General features: G+C 42.0%; 1 protein-coding gene across 9 annotated transcripts in view; it reads left to right on the forward strand.

Annotated features, from left to right (window-relative positions):
* rpgrip1l (RPGRIP1 like) overlaps nt 1-14,846 on the forward strand; it is a 193,813-nt gene that overhangs the window by 63,575 nt on the left and 115,392 nt on the right. For all 9 annotated transcript variants that reach the window (XR_007249114.2, XM_048546734.2, XM_048546733.2 and 6 more), the window contains 2 exons: nt 367-440; nt 14,047-14,186. Coding sequence is in view for 8 of the 9 variants with exons in the window: in XM_048546734.2 (XP_048402691.1) it covers nt 367-440; nt 14,047-14,186 (214 nt within the window). In the remaining variant the exon portion in view is untranslated. The remainder of the gene's footprint in view (nt 1-366; nt 441-14,046; nt 14,187-14,846) is intronic.

Genomic DNA, 14,846 nt, shown 5'->3' on the forward strand with positions numbered 1-14,846 from the left:
GTCATTGATTTATTCTGTTGTGCCCAATGCAGAATCACTTCATTGTCATTTCCAGTTTTAATATAACTGTTCCAGAAACAGGAGGGAAAATATATTTTAAAAATGTGTTGCACGTGTTTACTACAATTTTCAAACTACTGTAAGTGACTTCATTGGAGAGCTATCATGAACTAACATCACTGAAGGTACATCATGCTACAAAACTATAATTGTACAGTTCTACAAATGGAGTCTTACTTACATGGAACTTTAAATGAGGGAATTTTAATGTACACCAATAATAAATAAATGCACAGAATTTATTTCATTTTGTTTTCTAGGTAGTGTTGTGCTGCTTTGTAATTTGAAACTTTTTTATTTGATTAGCTACAAGAGAGAGTCAGTGACTTACAAAAGGAAAGAGATCTTTTGAAGGAAAATTATGACAAATTATACAACAGGTACCTCTCTACAATTTCAGTTTTCTTTTATATGATTTATCTTATTTTTATGAACAAGGTTTGTGATCTTTTAATCAGATTCTCTTGTCCATTGTTCCCCAGTACATTCATGACAGGAGGAAGCTTTTGCAGATGCTGGAAAGCTGCGATAAAAACAGAACATGCTGAAAATAATCAGGATGTTTGGCGATACCTGTCAAAAGAGAAGCAGTCAGTGGGCTGGACTTTCATGTGTAAAGCAGGGACCAGTAATTAGGAAATTTCTTGCCTTGCGGCAGTGACATCAGAGAAAAACTTCATTTAAATGCATCACCCTCTTTCTGAGGTGAGGGATCACATGTTGGTGTTGGTACCAAAGATCCCAGAAACCGATCCTGGCAGCTACAAGGGGTACCAAGGCTGAGGTAACTGGTTAAAATACCCACATCAAATCTCTGGGAATTCATTGCAGCTGTTTGTTCAAAATTGGGCCCTGAGGCCTTCATGCCTCAAATGTCTTCACCCCCATTCACACTACATATATAAACACTTTAATTCAGGCTATAATAAAGCTAAAATGGTGGGACTTGGGTTTATATCAATTAACATCTACTGAAACTTTGAACCGATTTTCTTTATCACTCAAAGATGCAGGCAGGCAGTTTTTTGTAAAATGTTAAAGGAAAGGGCATTTAAATAACTCTAACTTCTACACACTTTTTATAAACATTTGTTTCTCTGTCATAAAGTCATGAAATGTGCACTGCAGTTTCACATCTTTCCTTAATTGAAACTTGAATCTTTTTTAACCTGTACACTGATAACCCAACTCAGTTCTGGTTACCCTCGTGTGCTTCTTGACCAGTGGTAACGGCGGATTGTGCTTTTTTGGATATCTGTTCCTTTTTAAAAACTCCGTATAACTGCTGCTGTTCTGCTTTGCTCAATTCGGGGTGTGGTGTGCTGTTCCTTTGCAACAGGCCACAAAAAGAAGATACAACACGGCAAGACACACAAGTCACCCTACTGTCCATCAGAGACATATCAAAAATAACCCAGGCTACGCAGGTATCAGGTAGCCAACAAGTCAACAACCATCCTGCCACAGCTACTGGCGAATATAAAGGATTCCGCACCCACAACCAGTAAAACTAATATAATATACAAAACCCCATGCAAGGACTGTGAGAAACAAAACATACTGGAAGAAAAACTGGAAAAAAATTGACAGTACGGATACATGAACACCAACTAGCCACCAAGAGACATGACCAATTATCACTGGTCTCAGTATACACAGACAAAGAAGGGCACAAATTCGACTGGGACAACACATCCTTGGTAGCACAAGCCAAACTCAAACATGCCAGGAATTGCTCAAGGCCTGGCATTCCAACCGCAACTTCATCAACAAACACATTGAACTGGACCTGATATACAAACCACTGAGAAACAGAACCAGAAGTGTTGCCAACCACCCTAGCAAACCGAGACATACAAATATCAAGCGGGACAGAACACCAACGCTTCACCGGACGCATACTGATGATGTTGCGTCACAAGGTGATGAAATGATTACAGTCAAACACACTGGCTCAGCAAGCAAGTCTACAACCTCATCCACAATCCGAGCCAAAAATCTTCTCAAAAGCTTTAATGTTCACTTTTCACCATCAGCTTTGTGAGAGACTATCATTGCATTTGCTACAAGAACGAAGGCAGAGATGTTAGCCATCCTTTGTGCCATGAAGCCTTTCTGGGTGACAGCTACCCTGTCCACAATTCCTGTATGAACATGAAACTTCTTCATGGAATGAGAGAACTTCAGATGTTGGGAAATATTCCATCAGTTTGTAACCTTAACTGTTGATAAAACAACAGGAAAAGCATAAAAAGGTCAACTGCTAAACTGCATTTGAAGTTAAGAATGCTGGTCTCTGCAGCATCAAAAGATCTGCAGGTCAGTGAAGGATGTCTTTATGTTACTCAGCTCTATTGATTAAGGTTCACAAAGAAGTCCTGTCTGTGTTTCTTTAGCTGAAGCTTCTTTGAAAGAAGGAACATTTTCTTCTCTGTGCAATGCTGCAGCACCCTCAAGTTTATAACATCTATCACATAGCCATGTTATGCCCTCCGTTTGTCTGGAGTAAAGACTCCAGAGGGTTAATGGCATCCTCTGTCTATACTGTTCTGCAGTCATCCCCTAGACATGACTTGCATGGAAACTTAATGGGAGTAAACATCCAATGACTTTCGTTGGCCACAGTGAAAGGTGTTGCATTGCAAGTATGCTGAACATCATAACGGTGATCTGACTGCCATGTTTAAACAGTGTATCGTGCCATTGTTCCTCTCTCAACTCCATGGCATTCCATGGAAAGCAAGCACTGTAGGTCTCCTGTATCTTCACCACACCACAAGGGCAGTCCAAGCTGGAAGCTCCCCATAAGAAGGTTGTACTGCATCCACTGGAAGTCATTTTAGGTCCTGGGCTTTGAGATGCATGTGTTTTTCATTCATTCATGTGAATACTTTGAGTGCAGCAGCCCTAGAGACGACGACAGCTTCTGTGTCATCATCCATTGTGAATGATTCCAATGAGCCTTTACAGGCAATATTGGAAAGAAAGTAGCTCCTCCATAATGTGAACACTTATCAGTCACAGCACACACAAATAACATTTAGAGTCATAGAGTTGTAGAAATGTATAGCATGGAAATAGACCCTTCAGTCCAACTTGTCCATGCTGACCAGATATCCTAATTTAATATAGTCCCGTTTGGCCCATATTCCTGTAAACTCGTCCTATTCATATACCCATCCAGATGCCTTTTAAATGTTGTCATTGTATCAGCCTCTGCAACCTCCTGTGGCAACTCATTCCATATTCGCACCATCCTTTGCATGAAAGGTCCCTTGTAAATATATCCTTCTCACCTTAAACCTTTGCCCTCTAGTTTTTGAATCCCCTACCCCAGGAAAAAGACCTTGGCTATTCACCCTATCTATGTCCTGCATGATTTTATAAATTGCCGTAAGGTCACCCCGAGCCCCCAATTCTCCAGTGAGCCCCAGCCTATTCAGCCTCCTGCTATAGCTCAAACCATCCAGCCTGGCAACATATCTGTTAATCTCTGCTGAACTCTTTCAAGTTTCACAACATCTTTCCTCTAGCAGAGAGACCAGAATTGAATGCAGTCTTCCAAAAGTGGCCTATCCAATGTCCTGTACAACTGCAACATGACTTCCTGACTCCTCTACTCAATGCACTAAGGTAGCATCAACTGCGGCATTCAAAAGGGTTTTAAATGAATATTCAAATTAAAAAATATTTTGGGTTATGGGGTAAAGGCATGATGCTCACTTGGACAGCTGGTAGCTAGAATAACTGCTGCAGATCTACGGTCTAGTTAGACCACACAGTGGTCTGAATAATAATATCAACCCAGACTGATACCTGAACATAGAGACTTTACTTGAATGGTTTTATTGTCATATGTACCGAAATACAATGAAAAGCTTTATTTCCGAGCAGTACAGGCAGATCACAGCAAGCAAAGGATGTACAGATCAAAAAGACTTAAAGGCATGCAGATTACATTGCTGGTTGCGTTATTTGTGGCGAGAGTCCATTACACACTCGGATAATAGCCGGCAAGAAGCTGTTTCTTAACTTGCTTGTGCATCTCTTCAGACTTCTGTGACTTCTGCCTGATGTTTGTAGGAAGTTATTACCAGGGTGCAATGAGTCTTCGATGATTTTGGCTGCCTCTCCACAGCAGAGAGCCGTGTAAATGGAGTCCATGGATGGAAGGTTGGCTTCTGTGATGGCCTGGGCTTGCACACAATCTCGTGTAGTCTCTTATGGTTCTGGGCAAAGCAATTGCCGTACCAGGCTGTTGTACACACAGACTGTATGATTTCGGTGGTGCATCTGTAGAAATTGGTGAGGGACCTTATGGATATGCCAAATTTCCTGAGCCACCTGAGGAAGAAGAGCCATTGTTGTGCCTTCTTGACTGTCACATCAACAAGGGAAGTCCGGGATAGGCCATCGGTTATCATCCTTGGAACTTGATGCTGTTCACCCTCTCGACCTCAATTCAGTTGATGTAGATGGGTGTGTGTTCTCCACCCTTTTTTCTGAAATTGATGATCAATTCCTTAGTTTTGCAAGATTGAGAGAGGTTGTTTTCATTGCACCACATTACCAAGCCCTCTATCTCTCTTTTGTATTTTGACTGGTCATTGTTAGGTATCCATCCCACTGTGGTGGTGTCATCAGCAAACTTATCGATGGTGTTTGTTCGAAATTTGGCAACACAGCTGTAGGTGTACAGGACGTATTCTCACTGATTGCGGTCTACAGGTTAGAAAGCTGAGGAACTAATTGCAGAAGGCAGAGCCCAGTTTTCAGAAAGATTAACAGGCTATGAGTATTTTCACCAGAAAGGGAAATACTGATTGAACAATGTCCTCCAAACATTGTGAAATAAAAACCGAAAGAACTGCGGATGCTGTAAATCAGAAACAAAAACAAAGTTGCTGGAAAAGCTCAGCAGGTCTGGCAGCATCTGTGAAGGGAAAAAGCAGCATTAACATTTTGGGTCCAGTGACCATTCCTCGGAACTGATGGTGGCTGGGAAAACGTTGGGTGGGGTAGAGAGTAAACAATAGGATAGGGCCCAAAGAAACAAAGACAGTTGACCTGCTTTAGATGCGATAATGAGAACTGCAGATGCTGGAGAATCCAAGCTAATAAAATGTGAGGCTGGATGAACACAGCAGCCCCAGCAGCATCTCAGGAGCACAAAAGCTGACGTTTCGGGCCTAGACCCTTCATCAGAGAGGGGGATGGGGTGAGGGTTCTGGAATAAATAGGGAGAGAGGGGGAGGTTAACCGAAGATGGAGAGAAAAGAAGATAGGTGGAGAGGAGAGTATAGGTGGGGAGGGGATAGGTCAGTCCAGGGAAGACGGACAGGTCAAGGAGGTGGGTTGAGGTTAGTAGGCAGGAGATGGAGGTGCGGCTTGGGGTTGGAGGAAGGGATGGGTGAGAGGAAGAACAGGTTAGGGAGGCAGAGACAGGTTGGACTGGTTTTGGGATGCAGTGGGTGGAGGGGAAGAGCTGGGCTGGTTGTGTGGTGCAGTGGGGGGAGGGGACGAACTGGGCTGGTTTTGGGATGCGGTGGGGGAAGGGGAGATTTTGAAGCTGGTGAAGTCCATATTGATACCATTGGGCTGCAGGGTTCCCAAGCGGAATATGAGTTGCTGTTCCTGCAACCTTCGGGTGGCATCATTGTGGCAGTGCAGGAGGCCCATGATGGACATGTCATCTAAAGAATGGGAGGGGGAGTGGAAATGGTTTGCGACTGGGAGGTGCAGTTGTTTATTGCGAACCGAGCGGAGGTGTTCTGCAAAGCGGTCCCCAAGCCTCCACTTGGTTTCCCCAATGTAGAGGAAGCCACACCGGGTACAGTGGATGCAGTATACCACATTGGCAGATGTGCAGGTGAACCTCTGCTTAATGTGGAAAGTCATCTTGGGGCCTGGGATGGGGGTGAGGGAGGAGGTGTGGGGGCAAGTGTAGCATTTCCTGCGGTTGCAGGGGAAGGTGCCGGATGTGGTGGGGTTGGAGGGCAGTGTGGAGCGAACAAGGGAGTCATGGAGAGAGTGGTCTCTCCGAAAAGCCGACAGGGGTGGGGATGGAAAAATGTCTTGGGTGGTGGGGTCGGATTGTAAATGGCGGAAGTGTCGGAGGATGATGCGTTGTATCCGGAGGTTGGTGGGGTGGTGTGTGAGAACGAGGGGGATCCTCTTTGGGCGGTTGTGGCGGGGGCGGGGTGTGAGGGATGTGTTGCGGGAAATGTGGGAGACGCGGTCAAGGGCGTTCTCGACCACTGTGGGGCGCAAGTTGCGGTCCTTGAAGAACTTGGACATCTGGGATGTGAGGGAGTGGAATGCCTCATCCTGGGAGCAGATGCGGCGGAGGCGGAGGAATTGGGAATAGGGGATGGAATTTTTGCAGGAGGGTGGGTGGGAGGAGGTGTATTCTAGGTATCTGTGGGAGTCAGTGGGCTTGAAATGGACATCACTTACAAACTGGTTGCCTGAGATGGAGACTCAGAGATCCAGGAAGGGGAGGGATGTGCTGGAGATGGCCCAGGTGAACTGAAGGTTGGGGTGGAACGTGTTGGTGAAGTGGATGAACTGTTTGAGCTCCTCTGGGGAGCAAGAGGCGGCGCCGATACAGTCATCAATGTAACGGAGGAAGAGGTGGGGTTTGGGGCCTGTGTAGGTGCGGAAGAGGGACTGTTCCACGTAACCTACAAAGAGGCAGGCATAGCTGGGGCCCATGCGGGTGCCCATGGACACCCCCTTAGTCTGTAGGAAGTGGGAGGAATCGAAAGAGAAGTTGTTGAGGGTGAGGACGAGTTCGGCTAGGCGGATGAGGATGTCGGTGGAGGGGGACTGGTCGGGCCTGCAGGACAGGAAGAAGCGGAGGGCCTTGAGGCCATCTGCATTCGGAATGCAGGCGTTTAGGGACTGGATGTCCATGGTGAAAATGAGGTGTTGGGGGCCAGGGAATTGGAAGTCCTGGAGGAGGTGGAGGGCGTGGGTGGTGTCACGGACGTAGGTAGGGAGTTCCTGGACCAAAGGGGAGAAAATGGAGTCCAGATAGGTGGAGATGAGTTCGGTGGGGCAGGAGCAGGCTGAGACGATGGGTCGACCAGGGCAGGCAGGTTTGTGGATTTTGGGAAGGAGATAGAAACGGGCCGTGCGGGGTTGGGGAACCATGAGGTTGGAGGCTGTGTTGCTGAAGCTATCTGATGCACATTAAGTAGGTAGCTGTACTAGTGGTAGCAATAACGTACACCTCTGTCCCCACCCGAAGCTCCACAGTTCTTAAAGGCAAAATTTAATACTTGACAATGGCATTAATATTTTCTAGTTCACGGTGTAAAGTGAACAGCTCCTGAACCTTGTGCGGGCTATTGAACACTGGAAAATAATTTTGACTTTTGAAATTGGGTTAAGTCTTTGCCTCTAGCCTAACAGAGCAAGCTAAGAACCTTGAAATACACCCTTCTACAATCTGTGCAATGACTAACTGTCGCTTACTCAGCAGCGGAATTTCAATGCACGTTGTCACTATGCTCCAAAACGCAGTATTAAAATTGAGAACTTTATTCTGAGAGTTGGAGATATGCTGACGAGATTGCTGCAGAACTTCATAGGTGAAGAATGCAGACAGTCGTTGCTAATGGAGCGTACTCTGAGATTTTAGTGAATCTCAGGTGGAGCCTGGAGTAAGCAAGCAATGAGGTTGAGCTACCAGATACCTTTTCAGACTTGTATATTAGTAACTGTTGCTGTCTAGTTTCTCTTTGCTGCATGGAAGACTATGTGAGGTACAAATAAAAAATGAGATACTAATGCATATAGGGTAGCCTTCTCACCACTCAATAGCTGGATTTTCATCTTTATGTTAAAGCTTTGACTGGAAACCAAATATTTTGTTAATGTCAAAGAGTTGTACAACATGGAAGCAGACCCTTTGATCCAACTCATCCATGCCGACTAGATATCATAAATTAGTTCAAATCCATTTGCCAGTATTTGGCCCACATCCTTCTTCCTATCCCATCGAGATCCCTTTTAAATGTCGTTATTGTACTGGCCTCCACCACTTCCTCTAGCAGCTGGTTCCAAACACACATCACACTGTGTGAAAAAGCCCCTTAGTCCACATCTCAATTTTCTGATCTTGCCATATTTTACCAACTGCTTTGCCATTTCCCACAAGTGCTTGGTAGACTCCATTCATGGTTTAAATTCCCTCAACTTCTAGTCATGACCTAATTGATTTAATCAAAATAATTAAAAGATCTGATAGATTTTTCATTTGCACCCTATGTTCTCTGGTTATTGAAGATGGAACAAGGAATATAATCTTAAGTTTAGAACTAGACCATTTAGCAGTGAAATCAAGAGGCATTTTTCACACAGTGCAACATAAATCTGGAACATTCTGTTCAAATATCTTTAAATCATGGGCCAATTGAAAATTTCAAATCTAAATTTTAAGTTTGTTTTTAAATTAGTCACTCGTGGGATGTGGACATAATTGGCTGACCAGCATTTATTGCCCTTGAAGGTGGTTGTGAGTTGCCTACTTTAACTGCTGCAGTCAATGCGTTGTAGGTTGATCTGCAATGCCCTTAGGGAAAGATTTCTAGGATTTTGAAGAAAGAACAGCAATGTGTTTCCAAGTCAGGATAATTATTGGCTTGCAGGGACACTTACAGATTGTGGTATTCCCACGTATCTGCTGCCCTTGACCTTCTAAGTGGATGTGGTCATGGGTTTAGAAGGTGCTGTCCGAGGATCTTATAGATGTACACACTACTACTACTGAGCGTTAGTGGTGGAGGGAGTAGGTGCTTGTGGATGTGGAGCCATTCAAGGAGGCCACTTTATCCTGGATTGGGCTGAGCTTCTTCAGTGACGTTGTAACTGCACCCATCCATGCAAGTGGGGAATATTCCATCAGATTCCTGACTTGTGCCTTGTATCTGAATCTGAAGGTGAGTTCCTCACCACAGTATTCCTAGACTCTGATCTGTCTTGTAGCCACTATGTTTATATGTCGAGTCCAGTTTAGTTTCAGGTCAATGATAACCCCAAGGATGTTGATAGTGGGGTATTCAGTGATGGTAGCATGATTGACTGTCAAGGGGTGATCATTGCCTCTTATTGGAGATGGTCATTGCCTGGCATTTATGTAGTGCAAATGTTACTTGCCGAAATCTGGATATGGTCCAGACCTTGTTACACTTGAACATGGATGGCTTCAGTATCTGAGGAGTTGCAAACATTGAGGAGGTGCTGAACATTGAGCAATCACGAGTAAAAATCCACACTCTGACCTTATGCTGGAGGGAATGTCATTGAATCTGCTGAATACAGTTGAGCCTTCGACCAATCCTAAGGATCTCCTGCAGAGATGACCAGCCTCCAGAAACCACAATCTATGTGCCAGGTATGACACCAACCAACAGAGTGTTTGCCCCCCGGTACCCATTGATTCCAATTTTGCTCAGTTTCCTTGTTGCCACACTCAGTCAAATTCAGCCTAAATGCCATCTCATCTCTGGAATTCGGCTCTTTTCTCCATGTTTGAAGCAAGGGTGTAATACAGTCAAGAGCTGACTGGCCATGGCATGACTGACCATCACTGAGCAGGTTATTGCTGAGCTGGTCCTGCTTGATAGCACTGTTCATGATGTCCTCCATTACTTTACTGATGATTGAGTGTAGACTGATGGGACACTAATTGGCTATGTTGGATTTGTACTGCTTTTTCTGTACAGGACACAGCTGGGTAATTTTCCACAGTGTTGAAAAGATGCCAGTGATGTAATTGTACTGGAGGAGCTTCGCTAGGGAGCAACAAGTTCTGGAGCACAAGTCTTCAGTACTATTGCTAAAATATTATCATAGCCTTTGTAGTATCCAATGCCTCCAACCATTTCGTGATATCACGTGGAGTGAATTCAGTTGGCTGAAGATTGGTGTCTGTGATGCCGGGGACTAACAGTAGAGACTGAGATGGATTATCCACTTGGCATTTCTAGCTGAAGATAGATAGCTACAATTGCTAAAGCAATATCTTTTGAACTGATGTCTTGGGATATTCCATAAATGAGGATGGGGACATCTGTGGAGCCTGCTCCTCCTGTGAGTTGTTTAATTGTACACAAACGGGGTGTGGCAGGCCTGCAGAGCCTAGATCTGGTCTGTTGGTTGTGGGATCGCTTAGTTCTGTCTATCATTTGCTACCTCTGCTGTTTGGCAGGCAAGTTGTCCTGTTTGGTAACTTCAGGTTGATATCTATGTCTGGTGCTGCTCGTGGTATGCCCTCCTGCACTCTCCATTGAACCAGAGTTCATTCCCTGGCTCGATGACAGTGGTTAAGTGGGGATTATGCCACGCTACCAGGTTGAAGAATGTGCTAGAATACAATTTTGCTACTGTTGAGGGTCCACAGCACTTTATGCATCCCCAGTCTCGAGCTGTTAGACCTGTTAAAAGTCTGCCGCATTTAGTACGGTGATAATGCCTCAATGTGAAGACGGGACTTCGTCTCTACAACTGCTGCTCCCAAACTGCTCTTGGTAGTGGATATTGAAATTCCCCATCCAGAGTATATTCTGTGCCTTTGCCACCCTCAGTGCTTCCTCTAAGTGTTGCTCAACATGGAAGAATACTGTCTCATCAGCCGTGGGAGGATGGTACATAGTAATCAGCAGGAGGTTTCTTTGCCCATGTTTAACTTGAAGCCATGACACATCATGGGGACTGGATTCAATGTTGAGAACTCTGAGAACAACTCCCTTCCAACTGCCTTATCACCATGCTGCCTCATCTGCTGGGTCTGTTATTGGTGGGACAGGACTTATCTAGGGATGATGATATCTGGGACATTGTCTGTAAGGTTTGGTTCCATAATTGTGATTATGTTAGGCTTGACTAGTATTAAACTAGTATAAAACTAACACTAGCAAAATTTTTCATACATAAGAATAAAAATGAGTTTAATAAAAGGTGAGGATGTGGAATTGCAAGGTATGTATGTGCCATATGACTCTATGGGCTATTCCTAATCTTGTGCCGTTCATTTCCTGTTAACATCGTCCCAGTTTTTCCCTGAATGTTTTCATCCATTGACAATACTTTCTCTTCCAGAAATGAAGGTGACAAAGTTTATGTTATGGAGTTTCTCATAACTACCCTCCCTAAAGCTTCAGGATTACTGAGCAGGAGATGCACTGCGAGACTGACCATGGAGGTCTTTTTTACCTCACTAATATCTGCTGGTCTAGATACAAAATGATAAAACCTGATATTAGACAAATTCAAATCAGAAGTAAAAATTGCATTTGAATGCCCTGACACAATATATGAAGCCACTGCCAAACACCAATAAAAGTGTGTAGCTTTTGACCTCATGTAAATACTTTTATTATTCTAAATGCATTTGAAAATCTATCTTGCATGTTTTCAGTGGAAAATTTTTGAGATAACATTGAAAGGTCTTGTTGCCTTTTATTGCAACCATTTTAGTACTAAATGCAAAGATTTCTACAGTTTAACTGTACACTGAAATTTTTATACACAGGTTAATTTTGTTTTTTTAAAATCTGTTTCGTGGAAGTGTCAAAGCAACCAAAGTGTTAAGCTCTTTTAGTTAAAAAGGCAATATATTTCTATTTTGAAGTGACAACTTCAATCTTCTGTGTATACCAAAATAATTTTGTTTCCTCTGAACCACATATCACTTGAGTTTGTAAAACATCTCTGTATACAATGCAATCAAGCATCAGGGAAATGTCATTATGTTTCTTTACCTCGTGCATTATAAGCACATCAGTTGTGCTAGGTGATCTTTAGCAAACTGTTAATTCTTGAAGGAAAACGACAATTCACAAGTCTCTATCAAAATTGTGTGGCAATGTTAATGTCCCACCTGCTATTACAGCTGGACAAGTCAGATCCCACACTGAAATCTAACTTTCTGGACTTTTTTTTATTTAAAGTAGTCATGTTTCACTGACAGATAAATATACAATAATGCAACTTTGGTTTTAACAATAAAAAAGAAGTTTATTAGGAAAAAGAAATTAGGTTAAAATAGAACAAACCAAGCTGTTTACACATAACATATTTGAAAGATTTCAAAACTCGCAGACAAAATCCCATCTATGCTAATACCGTCACTTTACAGTACTCAACTAGAAGACAGAGTGAACTTTTTCAATACATCTTTATGTCCGACTTAACTGGTTCTTTCAACTTTTTGACAGCAATGTAATCTTTTCCTTAATTATTCACACAACAGAGCTCAAACTTTCTTGCTTCAAACAAAGCATTCAGATTTTTAACTCAACACTTCTGTCCTTGAATTTTCAATCTTAAACTGTCATATCAAGGTAAGCCATTTTGTGACTGTTCCTGGAAAAAAAAATTAATTCAGGAGAAACTGTGCTTACATCTCATCCTAGCCAAAACTTTTGTGAACTGCATCCAAAAGCTTTCTAATCGTGGGATCTTCCTAAGCATAAAAATCCTTTCTTAATTCTTCGAAGCCAAAAACAAGCTAATTCCTTTCAAGATTTAATCTCTTTGATCATAAAACTCTCACACTGTAAACAAATTACTGTTATCACACCAGGAGTCTCAGCAACCTACATTCTGACACGTACTGGTTTAAAATCATGATTCCAGAAAGACTGACAAGTTAACTATTAAAACCACTTCAAAATACGTAGACCAAAGCCCATATGGCACTTGTAGAAAATCTAAACTCCAAAATAAATAATAGTAATATACATAAATCGTACATAAAGTGTAACACAGCAATGATTATTCAAACTGTAAAAGAGGAAACAATAATGGCACATCTTGTGATTCCAATTTTGGTTAAAGGCTGAAGTTCACTAATTTATCATATAAATGTAATAGTGCTCAAAAACCTTCTTTGCAAGTACATGTTTGAACTATGTACCTTTCTTGAATGAAGTACAGTATTTCTTTAAACAAAATTATTTACTTGCCTCTAATCAGTTGAATTTAGTAACACAGTGAAAAGACTTATCTATGAAATTTCATTTGTAGAAACGGACTATTTTGTGATGCTTAACGGTGCCTCTGTGTTTTTCGAAATTTTCTTTTGCTGTTATTATCAAACTGCAGTCAATGTACAACTCATAATTTAATTTTGAACGTTCTTAATTGGATTCCCAAACTCAATTAATAGTATCACTATTTTTCTCTTATTCAGGCTATTGACTGATGCAAAAGAGTATTTAACTAAGCTCTTCTTTTAATTAATCATTTTTAATGATTAAGGTAACTCCTTTGCAAAAATATGTGACTTGTACTTTTACTCTGTTTTGACTATCTCCAGTTACCTATTTTACTCCATGTGTATAAGCATATTTCGCTTTATAATTGTAAGCTCTAAAGCTGTATCCTCTAAACTATACCGCCTCATTGTTCATAATGCCTGCATTGTACACGCTCAATAGTTGTTTTGTGGCTTACTGTGTTTAAAATGTAACAACGTTAGTGACTTGTGGTTTCATTTCCTTGCAACCAGGATTTTTTTTTTAATAATGCATCCTATACAAATGCCTAAACCTAAAAAGAGATTAGGTGGGCATTTTAAGTCATTTAAATTGAGGGAATAGTAGCATTTATATGTGGAAAGCTTAGTTTTGTCCCTCCTCTGTTGCCTGATAATTTTGATCTCTGTATTCCCCTGGAGTACATCGATAAATTCCTTTGCTTGTCCCGCAGATCCAAGTGATGCCAGGTTTTTTCTGGCCATGCATCTCTAAATTAAGGCCAGTGCCTTTGCTCATCCCACAAACCCTTTCATGTGATTTAACCGCAGCCTGAGCGAGGCGCCTTGGTTTCAACAGCAGCAGACCAGCATATGTTTGCTTAATTCCTGAGACATGATGACAGCAGTCTCTGTGCCACTAAGGCTTTTTTGTTTTAATTATTATTCTCTGTGGAGGATTACTTCCAATAGTTCTTCACATGCCACATGTTTGGTTACAGTGCTTTTGACATGACCCACGAACAAGAGTGGAAGTTGAAGGAACAGCAGCTGAAACTACAGATTGCACAGCTCGAGACCGCACTAAAATCTGACCTGGCTGACAAAAATGACATCTTGGACAAAATAAAACTGGAAAGAGGTATCTTAGCTTGTAAAATAAATGAAGCCTACAAAATCTGCATTCATGAATACATACCACAATGGTGATTAAATTTCAGGGTTCTTTTGCTTACATCTGCTTGGCATCGTAAATAATTTCAATTGCAGCAGTAATGCAAATTATATGTGAGCGGGTGGTACATGATGGAATTAAAGTCTGTAATCCATTATAAGAAGAAATTTTCACAAACTTAAAATTTCTACGATAACTAATGGATACAAATTTGAGTGGCTTCACCTTTTTTATCTGCCATCCATTTTTAAAGGTAATGAATAGTTTAGAACATGGCCCTACAGCTTCCCTGTGTAGGAGCAAAGTTAGGACCACGCAACGAATGCAATTGCAGTGTTCCCAAGTCAACCAAAGATCCTGAGCACATCTACTAAATGGTAGATTATTTTGTAAGGTATTTTTGTAAGGCTTATTATGATCATGTCTTTTCACTATAAGGTTTGTGTGGATTTGACAAAGCAATAGTTAGGTACCATTTAGAATTATTGTCCTGATCTTGCCCAATGGTATTTCAAGAATTTAAATGTAACTAAATTAACTCAGGATATCTGGATGAGTTTTTTCCTTGCTGTACAAATCTATGATTCATTCACCTGTGAGCATTGGGCAAGATGTGTCAGTTGTCTG

The sequence above is a fragment of the Stegostoma tigrinum genome, chromosome 16 (assembly GCF_030684315.1).
Source record: "Stegostoma tigrinum isolate sSteTig4 chromosome 16, sSteTig4.hap1, whole genome shotgun sequence".
Taxonomy (NCBI): Eukaryota; Metazoa; Chordata; class Chondrichthyes; order Orectolobiformes; family Stegostomatidae; genus Stegostoma; species Stegostoma tigrinum.